Source organism: Dermacentor variabilis, chromosome 4, assembly GCF_050947875.1.
Source record: "Dermacentor variabilis isolate Ectoservices chromosome 4, ASM5094787v1, whole genome shotgun sequence".
Taxonomy (NCBI): Eukaryota; Metazoa; Arthropoda; class Arachnida; order Ixodida; family Ixodidae; genus Dermacentor; species Dermacentor variabilis.
This window is the reverse complement of record NC_134571.1, coordinates 144309124-144329555: the sequence shown is the minus strand read 5'-3', so window position 1 is coordinate 144329555 and position 20432 is coordinate 144309124. Positions and strand designations below refer to the sequence as shown.

At 43.7% G+C, this 20432-nt stretch overlaps 1 protein-coding gene and 1 non-coding gene across 2 annotated transcripts in view; one reads left to right on the top strand and one right to left on the bottom strand.

Annotated features, from left to right (window-relative positions):
* LOC142578379 (MAM and LDL-receptor class A domain-containing protein 1-like) overlaps nt 1-9842 on the bottom strand; it is a 56173-nt gene extending 46331 nt beyond the window's left edge. Inside the window, exons 1-3 of the mRNA XM_075687773.1 lie at nt 9597-9842; nt 6007-6138; nt 2302-2558 (exon numbers count right to left, since the gene is read on the bottom strand). Of these exons, the coding sequence (XP_075543888.1) occupies nt 2302-2558; nt 6007-6138; nt 9597-9666 (459 nt within the window). The 5' untranslated portion in view covers nt 9667-9842. The remainder of the gene's footprint in view (nt 1-2301; nt 2559-6006; nt 6139-9596) is intronic.
* TRNAS-UGA (transfer RNA serine (anticodon UGA)) lies at nt 560-632 on the top strand. The gene has a single exon. It is a non-coding gene; the product is annotated as a tRNA-Ser (tRNA).
* Nucleotides 9843-20432: the final 10590 nt, after the last annotated feature.

The window sequence follows — 20432 nt, the reverse complement described above, 5'->3', positions numbered from 1 at the left end:
TGCTAGTAGTAGTCAACCTTACCACCCCCTTTCTCGTCGTTTTATTTCTTGATGAGCACCTCCTCCTCGTTCTTATGTCGAAAAGCATCCACCGTCCTCATGACATCGCCAAGTCGACATATCGCAGTGTGCATCTACATCAACCGCTATTTGCAATCAGGTATAAGTTGTGAATGACCGACTGCATATATATTGCATCACCTTAAAGTTTGACTGGAGCAGTGCACGTGCACAAATATTACATGAGACCGCACGTTGCACCAGATGACACTCAGGGCAATTGCGCGGTTCGCATTTAGTTTATATCATTCCGCTTACAAACTTTACAACAGCGTCACTTCATATGATGTCCACCATTAGCATAACATATACACATACACTCATTATATATATATATATATATATATATATATATATATATATATATACAGGAGAAGAAAGGGGGTTAACCGAGGGTCCCGGTTTTATTAGTCATATCATAAGAAGCCAACATCTTTCTTGGGTATTTATGTGTCCTAGTAGACACATAAATACCCAAGAAAGTGGATGAGAAAACAGCGCTGCGGTAGCTAAATTGGTAGAGCATCGCATGTGAAATGCGAAGGTTGTGGGTTCGGTTCCCACCTGCGGCAAGTTGTTTTTTCATCCACTTTAATTACTTTAATTTCCCTTAATTCTTCGTTTCTTCATTTCATTTATTAGGCGCAAGTAATTTCCCCTATGTTGTCCTTGGTGTCAATGTTTGTTGGCTTCTTATGATATGACTATCTATATATATATGGCTCTGTAGTGCGTTCTTGAGTAAATCCGGATTCTGGCCTAAACGACGAAATCATCAGTTAGCTTTTGCGTTTTCATGTGCGCTACACTTCTTTCAGTTTATTACGTACGAAATCTGAAGAACCATTCCCTTTATATATCATATATCATAAGAAGCCAACAAAGACACCAAGGACAACGTAAGGGAATTGCTTGTTCTTAATAATTAAAATAAAGAAATGATAAATTAATGAAATTGAAAATGGACAAAAACGAACTTGCCGCAGGTGGGGAACGACCGCACGACTTCGCATTACGTGTGCGAAACTGCTACCAATTGAGCTACCGTGGCGCCTCTCTCCTATCTACTTACTAGGGTATATATGTTTTACTGCCAAAACTAAACCTGCGAGTGTTAGGCAGTGCCACCAATTACAAACTTAGGCGGCCGATGTTACACATGCTTTTTGCAGCTGGCGTTACAAGCACCTGATCTATTTGGGTGACGGCAACTGGTCAATAAGTGCACCTATGCTACCTGAAGGCATCAACATTGCCGGAGTCGAAACCATTGTTATCTAATGAACGAGAGGGAAGAGAACCGAGGGGCTCAATTTTTATTAATCATATCATAAGCCAACAAACAAAGACATCAAGGACAACATAGGGGAAATTACTTTTCCTTAATAGTTTATTAAATAAATGATAAATTAATGGAAATGAATATGGATGAGAAAACTTGCTGCAGGTGGGGAATAATTCTACGTCCTCGCATTACGCATGGAGTGTTCTTACCAAGTGAGCTACCACGGCGCCGTTTTCCCATCCATCTTTTTGGGCATTTGTGTTTTGCTACTAGAACTAACTCTGGGAGTGTTAGCCAGCGCCACCACGTGGTTTTGTTGACCAGTTGCCTTGACCCAAGAAGATTACGTACTCGTGACGCCTTCCGCAGAAAGGATGTTCCACATTCGAGGCCTGGGTTTGTGAGTGGTGGCATTGGCTTACACTCCTGGGGTTAGTTGCAGCAGTCAAACATAAATACCCCAGAAAGTGGATGGGAAAACGCCGCCGGGCTAGCTCCCTGTTTTGTTCTGTTTCGGTTCTGTTTTTCATTCATTTTCATATCCATTATGTTCATCCTTTCTTTATAGCAATGGTTGAACACAAGTAACGTGCTCTATGCTGTCCCTGGTGTCTTTCTTTGTTGGCTTCTTATGATACGATTAGTAAAAATCAATATATATATATATATATATATATATATATATATATATATATATATATATATATATATATATATATATATATATATATATATATATATATATACAAAGTTGTGTTTTGCAATGCAGCTGTGCATGTGCCCTCTTCAAAAGCTCTATCAAGTTTGCCAATCGTTGTTTTCACGTTGAAGGATACGCTCGTGCACGCGATGATTTATATAAGAGATGACAAACGATACGAAGGACAAGCGAGCATGACTGCTCCACCATGGATGCTACTGAGCCCCGTAAAGTGAAGTTTGCCCAATGGACGTACCACGACGGCCCCTTCGCGCCTCTCAGAGTACCTCACGCGCTGCCAGCTTCCGGCCATTTCCCGCTGCGTTACGTAGAAGGCTTGCGGGGAGTCGTCGTCGGGGCGCATCACGGAGAAGTGGGCGCTTTCGTGCTCAGTACCAGACTGGTGGTACCACGCGGTGAAGCACAAGGGCCCTGTGGCATTGTGTGAGAGCGAGGCGTACGGGGTGCCACGGGATGCCACGCCTTTTGTTGAATAGGCACACGAACCATCCTCTGCGACAGGGGAAAAAAAATTAGGAAACAAAGTTTACTGGAGAAAGGTGATCCGTAAAGAATGCGATATGCGTTTACAGAATTACGAACGCCGGGCTGCAGGGTGCAAGCGAAATTTAAACAATACCTTCATTAAGAAAAAAAACATCGTTTTGCGCCCAATTCGCAGGCAAGGAAGAAAAGTGACCTGTTACTGAAGTTAAAACAAATAGCATGTGCATCTTTTCTCATGGCCAAACTTGATTATGAGATTATTATATGGCATCCGCATACAAAGATTTACAAGGAAATTCATGCACTCAAAGAAATATTGTGGACAGAGGAGTTCGTTTTATTTTATAGCGATAGCCATCTTTGGCTCACTCCTCTCCATGGCCGTTTCGATGCTCACCCGTTTACCCCCGTGGCGTCTCTGTGATTTTTAAATCCTTTGAGAGAAATTTTCAAAGGAAGAAAAGTCTCATAGTTTCGCGAGGACTCAAACTTGCGTACAACATGTTGGCAGTCCCCAATTGTAGCTCTTGGTGGCTTACTTTTTATCGTACATGATAGTTATTGCGGCGAGTAAAAACATTGTGTGCAAGCATTTGGCAAGCAAAAGTAAAGACATCGTACTTGAAGGCATTTACAATGGTCCAAAAAGCACAAATTGTATCAATAGCAGCAGGTAGAGAAATCGAGCATATTTACCCCTTAAACGGACGCAATGGCCGAAAACCGATGCTGCAAAAGTGGAGAATACTAATCCTGAGTAGCGAACTGCGACAGCAGCAGCCACGATTGGCTGACGCCCGCACTTCTGTTTACTATATAGAGGTGGCGTCCACAGCTTGACCAAAAGCTGAATAAGTTCAATATTAAAAGCCTAAAGGGCTGTTAAAAGCGACCAGTGATTAGGTCCGGATAGATAAGATGAGGAGTAAAAGCCTAGACTTTTGACTTCACCGCCGGCAGGTGACACCTCCGCAAACGAGAACGTTGCGTGCTTCTTTTACTTTTCGAAAGGAGATTGCTCGCTTGCCCCTTTGAATAGTCACGCCCAATGACCTCACGACATAGTCCAAGACTTACTGTGCATTATATATCACACAGCTATCGCGTCAATGTTTGGCGTTGCGCGTGCAACTATTCTTTTTTTTTCTAAGTACGACAGCAAAAGGCATCTGTTTCAATCTTTGAGAGAGATAACGACTTAACAACTTTACCAACGAGGTCTAAGTTACATTAACGGAAACTCGTATATTTGATTGCATTCGAACAGCTCGCACCTGGCTCTTCACCTTCGTGCTACATTCGCCTTGGTGACAATTTTCATTTTCAATATATCATCATCAGCAACAGCAGCTGCAGCATATTTTTATGTTGACCGTAGGACGCAGGCCTCTCCCTGCGATCTCCAATTACCACTGTCATGAGCTAGCTGGTTCCAACTCGCGCATGCATATTTTCTAGTTTCATCATCTCACCTAGTGTGCTGCCGTCCTCCACTAGGTTTCTCTTCTCTTTGCACCCATATTGTAATTCTAATGGTCCAGCAGTTATCTGCCCTACGCATTGCATGGCCTGCCCAGTTTCATTCCCGCTGGCGGACCAGCTTTTGTCAAAGTGACAAAGGCCAGTCCACCAGCCGACACGACGGGAACATGCTGTGCAATACCAGCGTACATCGTAATCTTTTCTTTGAAGATACTCTTATATTATGAGCCTGTATATATATATATATATATATATATATATATATATATATATATATATATATGTGTGTGTGTGTGTGTGTGTGTGTGTGTGTGTGTGTGTGATTCTTAAAGATCGCCTGTGACAGGTAGCGCAATTCTCGTCCTTGAGCTAGTATAGTACACATGAAGTGGGCAGTGCTTGTACAATAAATCCAAATGCATAATCAGCTAATTATCAAAAACTCCCTAATTAACTTTTCATTCACTTATGGCACGTGCTGCGGTAAACGAATTGTAGCCGGTGAGCCGACAAGAAATATTCACTTTAAAAGAATTCAATGGAGGATATCACTTTCAGGATATGCGCCATCAATTTTGCGGTAAAAATGCAGTCATTCCACTTACATTTTTAACAAAACCACCCTTTTGTGCAATCAAGCACGAAAGTAACTGACCCGGCAATTTATTTCTTCGCAATGTACAGAAGTTATTATCTCGAAACTGGTCTTATCCTGAGAATTGGTTCCAATTGAATCAACTTTTCGATCTAATTGGCTACTATTTGTAAAGTGCAGAGAGTGCCGCATGATAATAAGTTAAAAACCTAAGCAGTCAGTTATTTTATTACCAAACTATGCATTTCAATTCCCGTGAAAATAATCTCCACACATTTGACGAATGCAGCTGAAGGATTAGGCTTGTGATATCTGCCATACGGGGTTTTGTTTAATTTCCTGAAATCTTAGCAAGAAGGCCCGGTATATAGGAAAAGAAGGGAAGCAAAAAGGTGAGAAAACGAGGGACCTAATATTTCTTAATACGATCTTATCAATCCAACAGGCAATGAAGTCATACGGGTAATTAGCTGGGGTTCTAACAGAAATGTAGAAGCTAGTTGGGGAACACGAAAATGAAAGTGGACGAAAAGTTAACTTGTCGCCGGTGCGAGCCGAATCCAAAACATCGGCATTACGCGGCAGTTATGGTTTGTGGAGTACAAAAACAACTACGTGAAAGAACAAAGAGAAACTATTCACTTTAAATGCAGTGCGCTATTTCAAAGGATGCAAAATGTTCCGACAGCTACTGCGGTGACGACGTTAGCGCTCTTCGGACGGCGAATACATTAGGCTGGGCGGCCGATGACAAAGCAACCGAACCACTTCAGTTTAAGCTATAGCACTGCCGCAGCAACCCGCTAAATTATAGCGTTTTCTCATAACCACATGATTACGACAATAAGCACTTGGGCTGTAACTTCGAGCAGTCGGTACGGCAAAACCACCGCGAAAGTTTTCTGTTTTTCAATGTTGCACTAATTAACACGGTGTTGGAAGGGCTGGTCTTCCTCTCAGGTCACGACATTAAGATAATACTTAATTGCAACACGCCCTCTTGATAAAAACTGTAGCGAACGCGCCTATAGTCGTTGCTGGAGCAGGCGCCATTTGATCACAGCAGGCTGTGCTACCCCCTATAAAACATGTCTGGGGATGAGCTTTCGCAACACGAAACGCGATATCATCCCATAAAGTTCTTCGCGTATGGTCTATTTAAATTCATCAGTCAGTTTGACATCATCTTTTGGTTTTTGGGGAGGAGGCACGGAAACATTTCGCAACGTAATTTGTATTTTATGGGAGTAGCATGTTTTCAGGCCCGTAACAATTGTTATGCTCGACTAGAAAATAATGAAGCAAGTGAGCTACATAAGGTTCATGGAAATGGAAACGTATACGCATGATAAGCTTTACTATGCACACGTTTCTCACCTGAACGGATGGTTCGATCTGCTGTGGGCCCGTTCTTCATCACAGCCACTTTTCTCACCACAAAACAAGCGCCGTCGTCGCAGCCTGTGGATACCCAGTTGCTGCACGGTCCCTCCTCGAACGTGCATTGCTCTGTAGTAAAGCAGCAAAAGTGCTGTGTGAAAAAAGATGAGTACCTACCAAATGCCTAATGAAATGTTTATGAAGCAGTAAACGAATGGAAACAGGAAACCGTAGATAAGTGTAAAATTGACAGCCACTTTATTATCCTAAAGTGATCTGAATGCGAAAGCGTTATGACTTCTCTTATTGGTTACGTCTATGTTACGTGATGCCATACACTGCCACGATTCATTCACAACTACACCTTAATCCACATTAATCTGCCTTAATCTACCTTTCCCTAATTTGTACCGACCTTCATCCACCTTCCACTTTAATCTAATTTAACTCACCTTCATTCACTTCACTACAGCTTAAGTCACCTTACTGTAAATTGTTCTTAGTTTTACTCACTGTAGTTGACTCTAATTCACCTTAATTCACTTCGATTCACATTAACTACCAATAACTGCTACTAATAACGTTGTCATACGATTAACTGTCTTCTTTATTACTACTGTCTCATGCAAGACGCTGTTGACGTCAGTGATGATGATGACATTTCGTACCATCGCTTCGTCGCGGCGGATTTTCCGTCTCATGGAACGTACAATGCTTTCGCATTTATAATCAGAACAGCTGAGTACTGACGCTTCTTGTGTGCGTGTGTGTGTTTTGGAAGGCTGGATTTCCAAAATTCAATTCAGTTGTCTTTCCATTCTGTTCCGTGGTGACACTTCTTTTCTTTCGAATGTTTCTTCCGTTGCTTTAATTAGATATGATTGTTTAGCTCTGACGTATAAACGCCCACAAAGAAAACTGCGAAGTTATATGTATACGCCTGAGCGTGAAATAAAATATTTGTAAGGATCGCTTTTTTGAGACACTTGAAGACCGTATTTAGCACACGGATTTTCACACATGTATGAAATGGCATCTATCATTGCGGCGAGTTTTGTAGCTGTTGCTGTTGTCTTCTGATACAAGGGATACCTGTGACTGATGAAAATAGTTAAGAGAATTAAGGCGCAAATAACTGAGGCAGATAAAGTTAATAATTATGGAGGTGTCTAGGTAAATTTGTAAAGTGTTGCCGTGTTCCCTCGATGTATGCCTGAAAGTCAGTTGTTCAAGACTTCACGCTGGAACAATTACATTGTTCTTTTGTTTCTTTTTTTTCTGGACCAGAAAGCATAACAAGCTGTTTCTGCAACTACCAAGGAACCATGTGGGGAAGGCAGGAAGAAGCGAAGCATGTGGTATCGATGATTCTTCACTTGTGTAATACTTGAAGTAGCTTCTGTCCGAGCCTTCTTCAAAAAGCGCCAGAGGATGGTGTTGGGGGTGACTCAACAGCTGACCAAAGCCGAAGGATTCAGGAGGCATTAAAGCTCTTTTAAAAGGTGCGTTTTAGTTAAGTGCCAAATGCGAACTATGAACTGTTGACACTTCGAAAATTAGTCCTTTGGCAAGCGGTCTGCTTCCAAAGAAGCTGGAAATTGCCATTCAGACTGCCAAACGAGGCTCTGCGCACGCAAATGACACATTTACCCTTTTGGTAAGCCCGGCAAAAGAGCCTTTCTGATAGAACTGTTTCCTGATGACATGCACTGACACTCGCCGCCTTTGTGTCTAGCCGGATAAGTGTGTCACATATCGTGAAAGACAAAAAGCACTCAACGAGAACTAATTTTCTTGTCAGTAGAAAATTTGACACTCAGATATCAAAGCCATCGGGGACTGCACAATTATAGGATACTAGCACGTGAGGCTTAGTGCAGTCATAGTGATCGCACTCTTATATTGAGCATAAGAATAAGCATGTGCTTTCAACAAAACATGCAAATGAAAGACATATCAGGAGACCACAGAGAATAACGTGACTTTGTATTGTTCACATGAAGGACGCAAGCCTTTCATGGCGAAGGTTGACGGCTCGTACTTTATCCCTTTAGACAAATTGCTTCTGTAAGGGTGTCCACATTTGCGGACACTAATTTGTTTTGTCAATTCTGTCCAGTAGTTGCGAGGAATAAAACACGCAAACAGAGCAGCCATTCAATGTCGGCTTCTATGCTAGCCTAATGTCACTCCTGCTGCCATCAAAGTGCAGGGTACTGCTACACATGACGGCTTTATTAAAGGCACTACCGTGTTTGGCGCTATTTTCGACATGTTACATTCCGTCCGAAAAAGTGATGCAGCAGTTTCCCTTTCATCGTTATGTTTACGGCCACAATTTAATTTTCACATGTTGGTAGGGTCAGCAATTCGTCTTTTTTTAAGTGTGACATTACTGGCAATGCTAAGTCAAAAATTATTGGCTCTAGTTATGACTACTCACTAGGAATAGCCGGAATGATTTTCCCAAGTTTTCTTGCTTTCTTTCGATAACGTGTCCACCACCTTGAGTTAAGATTATGTGAGTGAATATTTATTGAAAATGCATAATAATTTATAACACAGAGGGCTAAACTTACGCCTCTAACGTCTTGTGGTGAGCTGTCACTTGTGTAAATTCGCCAGGAATTGATTTTTTCTTCTTTTTGGGGGGTGGGGGGGGTGTTAAGGTGGCGGTGTTATCATGTTGGTGGTACTTATTTCATGGAATGATGGACCTTGGGAACACCAGTGGTACGGAAATCTCTTGCATTCAAGTCTTTAAATTTGTTTTTCTATTGATTCTAGTATACTTGAATGAATCTGCGGACGAATGGAACCTGACTCTCAATATTTCTGGCCATTTCTGTTTTATTATTTTACTTTAAAGACGTGCTCATATTTTTGCCCGTCGATGTACAGTATAGTTCACTAAGGCAGGTCACCGTTATGGGTACGTAAATTTTCACTATGTGTAAGAAAAATATTCTCATTATTTGCGAAAAAACGAAAACAAATTTTGCAACCCACCATGAAATAAAATCAGTCATGAACCACCCACTTACATGCCGAGACAGACACATCGATAACTCGACACTATGCACCAAGGTGTACAAGCATCATAGCTGATCAGCCTGCTGCTTTACAAACTCAGGAAAAGCACCAACAGCCAACGTGCATGATAGCTGGACGTATCCAAGAATAAGGCGGTTGCAATCAGCGGTGCGGCTATGCTAAAGGCCTCAAATTATTTTGAATTCACTTGCTTTCAGAGATTATTTTATACCTCTTTGGACGACTGAAACACCACGTGAACGTGAAAGACTCTTTCATGTTCTAGTTATAAAAGCTTTTACGTCTCAATGTGGTTCCTCTCCAGAACCTTCAAAGGACAGACAAAATTATTACTTTTCCATTCCGCGTCGGTCTGTCAAGAAAATCTCTATGCCCAATGATGGAGAAACTTCAGACGGAAAAGTGCATTGTCTTTAAAAGGTAAAAAATAATGTGATGCATTTGTTGACTCTCAGATTGCTGCGACATTTTTCTTTTTACCTTGATGCAAGCTAAGCTTACAGAACATACAAAGGAGCGTGTACAGCACTTGCCTGAGCCGATGACCAAAGCCGATGGGCACAGAAGAAGAAAAGTCACAAAAATTAACGACTTACTCCACATCGTGGGCTTGAGTTGAAGCAAGCTATTACGAGAGCTCTATAAAGGGGCAATTTCAGCCCTTAAAAAGACAAACCAGTTAGAAGGCTCTGCCCGTTCATCTGGACACACGATCCAGGATGGAAACGACAGCCCTGGCTCTCATTGACTACAATTGAATACAGCACAGTGATCGTGTCGCCGACTGTATTGTTCAGCTGGTGCTCTATATCGTGCACTCCTCGTCTCAAAGGCGGGAAATAACAAAAGGCATGGTGTGTATTGATAAGATACGTGCTCAAACGGTGGACAGGTTCTAGCAGCGCCTACATTCTTTCTTTTTGGGTTATCTGCTCTTCTTTCTCTATAACAACTTTCACACCGATTACGCAAGATTACGCGTCTGCCCTACTACTGATATCTTTGTAACTTGCGTAACGGTCACTCCACCTGTATGCAGAGAGCTAAAGTCTGGGACATTTCACCGTTGTGGATTGTAGAGTTTCCTTCCTGGTTCGCAAAATGGCAGAAAAATGGCTTGGCGACATCGAAAATAACAAGGATTTCTTGAGTTACTCTATTTCTTTGTGACCCCAGAGGTGGTTCAATATTCAGATAGCAAGATGTTCATCAACAACGGAAATAACACCAAACAATGCCTTATGCGGCGCAGTCAACGTACCGCACGATTAACGAAATAATTAAATAGAAAGGAAATACTATGACAGAATAATGAAATAATTCACTATGGTCATGAATGAAATATGTTAACTGCGGAAAAGTGAAGTGTAAAGCTTCTGAGTACTTAGCAGGGTGTTTTCAACACAATCACGCACGTTCTCAATAAAAGTTATTCTCGCAGGAAACACAACATAGAAAGGAACCAACAAGACTCGGAAGAAAATATTAATATATACCTAGGTTTTCTCATCAAACTGCATTGTTTTGTGAAATAAATAATATGTTGGTAGTTACTGAAAAACAAAAATGCTGCGCAAATCTCCCGCGCTTGTAGTATTGATAAAGAGTGCTGCCATTTTGTATATCCTTTATTCCGTGAAATGCTTCTACACCTGTCTATTACACTCTACGATAGATAGAACGCCAGGAATTCCTGAAATATACGCGGTGCAATGAACGTACATGGCTAGCGACCGTGCAAATACTGAGAAGGCAAAAGGAAAGCTTACGCTTGAAATCCTATGGCTATTGTGTAATCTGTTTGGCTCGTACCCCTCGCTGCCGCTATGCGGGCTTTCTGCAAAGCTCATGGTGCACTTAGGCAGATGCGGTCATGCTGAACCCAATTACTGAGATCCAAAGTTAGCCTTGAACCCACGCTTGTGAGGATAACTTGGCGAGCACAATCTCTACTTCATTTGTTCCTGATGATGTTGCTCTGCATCTGATAGTGATGAAAGGCGCTTGTGCTCGTCATAGCGGTTACAGAAAGAAAGAAAGAAGGAAAGAAAAAAGGAAGGAAATAAAGAAAGAGCTTCGACGCGCCACCTCTGCTCTCCAAAACACAGGATGTACAGCGAGAGTTAGTCTAAGTGGTGTCATGTAAATCGCGTTTTGCACACAAAGATTTGTTTCAGCCATGAATGGCGTGCGGCGAGGCCTGAAGTCGCCAGTTGCTTGTTCAACGGCGCGCACACCATGAAAGTCCGGGACGTTGCTCCTATCGCGAAAAATGGGGGACAACGAACTTCACGCAGCTTCCGCATACGACATGCGAGGTTGTGGCTGCCGTACCTCGTGCTGTGGTGTCTCGCTTCGCTCTGAGACTTGGACTGCCTGCCTGATTTCCTCCCGGATGACCTCAGCTAGAGCGAGTCGTTGTACCGATGCTGGAGCCAACCTGAAGCTTTTGGAGTTCTTCTCGAACGATAAGCCTAATGAGCTCCCGCAAGGCGTCGGTATTATCCAGGGGTATAGCCAGAGAGTCACGCGATAGGGTCGACACGTCGCGGTTGTACTGCCTTGTTCGCTGCTGCAGTGCCTTTTCCATGGATACGGCTTCCGCGAGAAACTCTGTAACGGTCTTTGGTGGGTCGCGTATTAGGGCACGGAATAACTCTTGCTTGACACCGCTCATCAAGTTCCTGAGCCTTTTTTTCTTCCGGCGTGGACGGATCAGCGCGTCGGAAAAGTCGGCACATATCTTCGACAAACATTGCGAAGCTTTCGTTCGGCCTCCGTACTCTTCCCTGAATTGTAGATTCAGCTCGTTCCCTGCGATCGAGGCTGGCGTATGTGCCAATTAGCTGCCGTCGGGATCCGTCCCATGTCGATAGGGCCGCCTCAAGGTTCTCAGACCATGTCCGCGCATAGTCCTCGAGGGCAAAGTAGGCGTTGCGTAGCTTGCGCTCTGCCGTTCAATTCTTCGACACGCTGGAAGCTATCGAGCCAGTCCTCTACATCCTCAAAGGTGTCCCCATGGAAGGACGTGGGGATTCGCGGCTGGTTGAGGACAACCTCGGTCCGCGCGGTCGAGGAAGAAAATGTAACCGATGTATTCATCCTTCTGACTTGATTGGGAAGATGCTCGTGCTCAGGCGGCAGTCCTTGAAGTCGGTGGCTTGTCCGTACGTGCACAGGAGTCAGCTCGACCGGACTTCGTGCTGGGCTTGTAGACGGTGTTCGATATAGGAGTGGTAGCATGTACCCCGCACCTCCACCAGAAAAATGGATCTACTTGGGCCATTCCCAGTGACCTCTTCGCGAAGCAGATGGATAGTCGTCGCTACCGACTACTTAACCTGGTACGCTGAAACGGAAGCTATTCCGCAAGCAAATTCGTATGAAGTGGCCAAGTTCTTTGTACGCCACATCGTCCTACGACATGGTGCACCGTCTGTTCTCATCACCGACCGCGGTACAGCATTTACAGCGGAACTTATGCAGGACGTTCTCCAGCTGACGCATAGCTCTCACCGCGAAAGCACTGCGTATCACCCTCAAACCAATGGAATAACGGAACTTCTGAACAGAACGCTGGCTGATAGGCTCTCCATGTATGTCGACGTAGAGCACAAGACGTAGAACGAGATCTTACCCTATGTGACTTTAGCGTACAACACTGCTGTACAGGAGACTACACAGTTTACGTCGTTCGAACTTGTATACGGGCGTCACGTCACGTCAACACTTGACGCCATGCTACCTCTGGCTGATAATAGCCCGACCAGCGAACACGTGAAAGAGTTCGTGCAAAGAGCCGAAGAGGCATGTCAGCTTGCTCGGCATCGTATCCGGAGCCAACAGAACACCGAGACCATTCGATACAACCAGGGTGGACGCGACGTCCATTACAATACCGGCGCCTGCGTGTGGGTCTGGACGCCTGTCCGTCGCCATGGACTCTCAGAGAAGTTGATCCGCCGGTATTTTGGTCCCTACAAGGTTACACGCCGCCTCAGTGACGGGACCTACGAAGTCGTCCCCTGCAGTTCTGACCCCGGATCACTCCGTCGTCATCCTCGCGCTGAAGATGTTCATGTAGTGAGCACGAAACCGTACTATGCGCGTACGTGAACGCCGAGATGGACCTGAGGAGCTCCATTTCTTATGTCGCTGAAAGAACTTTTTGACGCGACCGAGACGGTCGCTTTTCGAATGAGGGGCAATTGCCACAAAGATGTGGGGCTCCCGCACCGCAGGACGGCGCGCGCAAAGGTCGGGGCCACGAAAGACGATGAAGTGCGTAAGGTGCACGTTCTTGTTCTGGCCCGCAATTAAAGAGAAGCGTATATTTTGCAAGGCTCTGTGCAGTGCAGTGCAGTGCTGCGACTCACCAAGAAGACCGACAATGCCATCAGACTAATCAGAAGAGTGGCCAACCGGCAGCAAGGCCTCGGAGAAGATAACCTCGTGAGATTGGTACATGCGCTCGTAATGTGTCATTTCACTTACGTCGCGGCCATGCACAACTGGCAAAGATCGGAGCGGGATACGCTCAACGCATTTATCAGGAAGGCAAACAAGGGAGCTCTCGGCCTCCCCATATACACTCACTCGGAACGCTTACTTCAACTTGGCATGCATAACACGGTAGAGGAAATAGCGGAAGCACAGGAGAGGGCCCACCCAGTTCGTCAGGCTATCTAGCCCACAAGCTGAATGACACCGTACAGGAGCTGGGCGTTCCCCCCCCCCCCCCCCCCAGTAATCAAAACAAAGTTCTGCAGCATCCCTCGAAAGCAACGGGACCGCATCCAGAACACAACGTGGGAAGACGTCGGGCGCGCGCGAAGCCTTTCCTGGAAAAGGCTCGTGAACGGGCTTCGGAGAACACTTTCGTAGACGCAGCGCGCTACGCCGATGGACAGGCCTTCGCTGTAGTTAGCGTAGATCATAAAGGCAAATAACGTACGCAATCTCAATTCGGACGACGTCCGCTGAGATCGCAGAGCACGCTGCAATAGCGATTGCCTTATTGGACAACAAGAGAACATCAATCTACAGTGACTCGATATCAGCTTTTAGGGCATTTGCCAAAGGAACCATATCCGAGCTGGCCCTAGGGATACTAGGAAGCAAGGAGATCAAGTCCCACACATTGATCTGGTTTCCAGCCCACATGGGAACGATCGAGGGGGCCACGCCCAACCTCAATGAGTCGGCACATGGAGCTGCGCGAGGGATCATCAACCGCGTAGCTACCGGGCAGCGTGACGCAGGGGGTACTGACGATCTGGACTCTCCTTCCTCGTACACCGAAATTAATGCGCACTTTTATTTGGCTCGGAGGATCTACCCCCTCCCACATTGCAAACTCAAAAGACATCAGGCTTTGACACTATGGCTTCTACAGACGGGGGCATACCCAAACCCCCTACTTGTTCACAAGATGTATCCCGAAATTCAGACAACAAATGCATGTGCACTATGCAATGACTTAGCGAATTTACCTCACATGCTCGGGCGATGTTCCGCGATACGCGGTGATGAAATCAACACTTCTTCACGCTGGGATGCGGTCCTACACAGTCTCAACCTCGAAGAACAGCTATGGGCTGTCCAACGGGCCCGCGACGTGGCGGAGAGGCTCGGCCTCTCTGTCCCGACGTGGGAGCGTCCCGCGGCGTGCTAGTGCGCGCCCTAAAAGACCCTAATAAAGCTTTTCATCCATCCGTCTCCAATCTACGTTACAATTTTTCAAAATATATTTTCTTTCTGCTGCAAATAGTAATTCTGCGTGTGTGTAACTCGACTCTTGAGCACAATTTAATGTGTTTGCTGAGCGTTGTTCTGCAGCGTGAGATTAAACAGAGTAATGGTTAGTAATATTCATGAGCATACGAAATAGCCAAGCTGATTCACAGTGTTGAGAATGGATCTGTTTACCAAAATTGAATAATTTCTTTACTTTCACGCGCCGCGTGGCCTGAGTAAGCTGTATGAAGCATTCTTCAGTTGCATCAGGCTCAATGTGGACTGTAATAACTACTAATTGCAAAAGTTATTGGTCGGAGTCGCCGTTATGTTCTGCGTGCAATTTTCCAGAAGATATGTAGCATCCTTTATATGACTATAGTGGCTACTCGTCCGACATATAATCTCTGAAGGCTGCGCTACATTTGCACTGCTACTTAATTTTCAAGCTGCAGGACGGTCCTGAAAAGTGGAGAAGTGCCACCTGAATTTGACTTGTGACGAAATCCTGATATTCTCGAAAATTGTGATCTTACTGTGACTTGCCCAACAGCTATAGTGGGTGTACGTAAGTCCTGTGGGGCATGGGCAGTTCGTGAGTTCTTTATTATAGTGGGCGTCTGCCCTGCGGTAGTATGAATATGTTGTGCAAATATGCTGCCACTATCGGCTAGAATAGTAAAAAAATGGCACGACATCTTGGACGATAACAGACGCACACCTGTACCAACGCTTGCTATCAGCGCGATGCGCCCAACGAAGTGCTCTAGGTGGCCAAGCGCATCGCTAGGGGCGCAATCATTTTTACGGTCTAGCATATCACCACAAATTCAGGTCAGGAACTGCACACGTGAGCCTCGAGATAAGCGGTGAAACTGGTCACGTTTTATCGCCGCATGTGTCACTAAAGGCTCCTCCAGCGCTCACTTAGGCTGCGTGTTAGAACGCTGATGCTCACACGCGATGGTTCAACTCTGGCTACCAGTATGTTTCCAGGAAAGCACGGCGAAAAATACGTAAAATATAAGGAAAGCAAGATATAGAGATTATACAAAAGAAACTTTCTTGTTTACGAGAAGTTCTCATCATCACAGGGGGTCTCAACTACGCGTAATGGTGAAATCAAAGCCTATACTTCACCTGACAGGACAAACGTCCACGCATTCACTTCCACGCATTTTGTCTTAATCGACGTATATGATGCCTGTATGGCCCCCTCATCTTGCAGCCTAGCAAATGTTAAATCCTCGTACACTACCAGTTAGGTGCATCTAAAGAATCCATGGTGCTCAAAATTATTCCTAAACCCTCCACTACATGACGTCTCTCATTGTGCCAGTGTTGTTTTGTGATGGTCTCTATAAATGAAGGAATCAATCAGTCACTCAATAAATCAATCAATGAATCAATCAGTCAATCAATCAATCTATCAATCAATCAGCAGAACCAGTTGGCTGAAGCTACAATTGTGCGGAGCTGAAATATGCCTCATCCTGATTATTTTTTAAAAAAGTCAAATCAAATCTAATTTATTCATTACAAAAAGGGAAACCGTTACATTTTTGTTTTACAGACGAGGGTCCCAAAGTGGAAGGCTGTTACCGGGGCTTTGGGTGGCTAATTATGAGAAAAAAATTAGGTAGGTGGCAGGACAGCAATAAAATTTACAAAATTTAAATTGAGAGAAACAAAGAGGTGAAGCGCAACAACAGAAATGTGATTAAGACTACAATGTACAGTATTACTATCAACAAATAAATACAAAATCGGTGTACAACAAAACCTTTAAATTGTGTAAAGAATGAACAGAACGAAATACCGAACAACATAATCGCGAGACCAAAATGAACATAAAGTACAAATATCAGTGTGCTAAAACATACATATCAAATTACAACAGACGTAAAAAGCAAGATAATACATAGAAACAAGCATTTATAAACAAAACCACTAAGGGACCACGGCAAGCAGGGAATAGCAAAACATAGAAAAAGCAATGATAAGAATAAATAAATAAAGCATTTGAAACCATAATTGCGTCAATGCGTCAAAAGGAAATCTTTAAGGAATTTTTCGAAGGCATAGAACGAACTAAGCGATTTCATGTTTGATGGCAAGATTTTCCATAAATATATGCCAGCGAAAGATGTTGTCACGTTATCATAATTGGTACGAACACGAGGCAATAAAAATTTCTGTTAAAGGCAAACCTATTTCTATTGTAGTTATGTGTATTATTTAAGTCAATGAATTCGTAAAGCAGTTGGTTGTTAAATAACTTGAAAAATAACATTGTTAGGTTATATTTAAAGAAGTGCACGGTCGTCACTGGATCAAGGAAAATAGAAAAATACGGCCGACAATGCCACACCATCGCTTACACGATAGGCGATGGAATCTGCAGGAGAGGGCAGCATGTACATAAAGCTACGCATTTCGAGCCCAATATCGGTATGATGGAGCGCATTTCTGTTCCGCAAAGTGGAATCGTAGCCACTAATATAATACATAACCAGCACCCACGTATCTCTAAAATGCACAGGTCTGTTAGCAAAAAGAACACAAGATATTACGAGGCTTTGACCCCTCCAACCCATTATCTGTTGCGGACAAGCGTTGGCAAAATTGACCGAAATTTACCACTTGTATTCTGAGGTCCCTGCCATAACGCGCAATCACAGCAGGACAATAACCACGGAGCTATCACGCAACATTTTTGGTCTTGTTAATTTCTGAAAGATTTTGGGTCCTGGGACCAACTCTGAGACTTGTGGCTTCAACGAATGCGCTTTGGAAGCCAAAGGAGGTCATGCCATAACGTACGAAGTTGACGTTGTTTGTATATTAACAAAGCTAATCTTTAGAGAACGGAGTTGGTAGCTGTCAAAGCCTGCTGCTGTTGACGTAAAGAAGTTCGTGGCTAGAAGAATCCTTGTTGCCTGCTGATTGCTGTTTATACCAAGTGGTGCATCATGGTACAAGGATGTTTAGAAAAAAAATACATCACGGCTCATATTTTTACAGTAGAAACAAAATCTACCGGCTGTGATTTCAGTTCAAAACCGCACGTAGCACGGACAATTAATCGACAATGACGTGAGATTCTTTGATGTTCACGCAGAAAAGCTATTTTCACCAATGCGCTGCATTAGGCAGTGTTCGGAAGTGATAAATTTCAGGCCATATTCATAATTTTACGACAAATGTTGCCGTGCATGGGTCCAAGTGTCCATGCCTATTTCTGTATGAAGCACAGAATCACCGGTATAGGTGCGACATTTGCATTCGTTGTGCATCCCAGCAGCACATTCGATACAGACAAGATTTCTGCATGAGGTCCCCGTCTTGAATAAGTGTTAACCCTGAAACTGCTGCAAATTCACAAAGTACGTTTCATTTGTGGTCGTCGGCAAGCACGTAGCACTGAACTCAACTATAAAACTTTTCGAAATTATCTTTGCGATCAGGGATAGAAAGTGCAAGGTGAATAAATGTACAAATCAACTGTACAATGGCGTATAAATATCGCACTGGCTGAACGCGATCATTAACGCAACGCCTCCGCTTCTCGCGGCATTCACACAAATGAATACCGCATGGAGCATTCATCAAGTCAATCAAGGGACGGCCATGTAGTATGTGGCCTCTGTAAAATGTATGCAGTTGTCGTTGCCACGCTAGCAACGCTATAAGAATCTTGTCACATTTAGAGTTATTTCACGAGCACCGAACATAAGAGAGAGCACAAGCCTAACACGGAACAAGTACAATCAGGTGTTAAGGAAATCAGGTTACCCGTTCTTTTTTTTTGGTATTGCGTTTGATTCGTGTTCCTAAAATATGAAGGTAAACATAGTATTTGAAATGTTATGATGCCTTGTCCAGTATTTCTTCCGATGCATTAGTTAAGTAGTTCCTGTACACTTTCATGTTTGGTTACTGCTCATTCCTTGGCAGCAAAGTTGCTATATCAACTTGATACCTTACGTCGTGTTAAGTGATATAAGCGAGTTCCGAAAAACGAACATTATAAAAAAGTACTCGACAACTTTAGAAAGGATTTAAACATTTTGCAGCAATATTTACAGAAAATGGAAGGATTTTGCTCGAGCTAAGGGGCGCGCTCAAAAATTGTTGGCAGCACTGCCAGAGGGTAACTACTACCAACAATACTAGTGTCGACTGAGTGACATCCTTTCACGTTCACACTCGCCAGCAGTGACATAACTTCATATATCAGCCTCCTCCACCAGCTTACTGTTGTGTCTATATACTTCCTTCTGCTCACACTCGCACTCACGCTTATAAAGTGAGTGTCTGAGATTACTCGCGATGAGTACGCCGATCTATGACTAGGTTATAGAACCTCAACCAATACGAAAAGAATGGTTAAACCGTTACGCGTGTTTTCTTGTCGCAGTAGTAACACCCTTACCATTAGGACCTTAACAAAATTTATAGAGTCCGACAACGGATATTTAATTGTACCTGTGATGACACAAGATGTAGTTAAAACTATGTAATCACTCTAACAGCCGTGAGCGCACAGAAATATCCAACAAGAGAATTTCAAAGGGAGAGATATGAAACTCTCTTTCAGGATATTTCTGCGCCCCCAAGACTGTCAGAATTATTACATAGTTTTCAACTACTTCATTTGTCATCGCACGTCTGGTTAGCGCTCCGTTTCGTCTGCTATAAATTTTTGTAACGCCCTAACGGTAAGGGTGTTACTAGTCTGACAAGAAAACACCCTTCAAGGCGTAAACATATTTAGATAGGTGCACTAGAAGCAGATGCAATACATTCTAGCTAAAAAAGCTAAGCCTTCACAACCTTCATGTTTTCAAACAGTAGGCATACATAATTTCGCGATTAAGTCGATATCCTGCTTATGCGAGCCAAAGTGGGCTTCTGGCCCTCGAGGCTTGAGGATGTCGATACAGCTAATGAACGTGAGTGCCATAGATAGGCAAATAAAACGAAAATAGGTCGGACCTACTCAATATATATATATATATATATATATATATATATATATATATATATATACACACACACATAGGGGACCAATAGCACTGCATGCTCACTGACCTGGAGAGGCAAAGTAGAACCGTGTGTCTAAAAATTTAACTACAGAAAACTAAAGTAATGTTTAATAGTCTCGAAAGAGAACCGCAGTTCACGATAGGTAACGAGGCACTGGAAGTGGTAAGGGAATACATCTACTTAGCACAGGTCGTGACCGGGGATTCGGATCATGAGACTGAAATAATGAGAAGAATAAGAATGGGCTGGGGTGCGTTTCGCAGGCATTCTCAGATCATGAACAGCAGATTGCCATTACCCCTCAAGACAAAAGTGTATGATAACTGTGTCTTACCGGTACTCACGTACGGGGGAGAAACCTGGAGGCTTACGAAAAGAGTTCTACTTGAATTCAGAACAACGCAACGCGCTATGGAAAGAAGAATGATGGGTGTAACGTTAGGGTATAAGAAAAGAGGAGATGGGTTAGGGAACCAACGCGAGTTAATGACATCTTAGTGGAAATCAAGAAAAAGAAATGGGCAAGGGCAGGACATGTAATGAGGAGGGAAGATAACCAATGGTCATTAAGGGTTACGGACTGG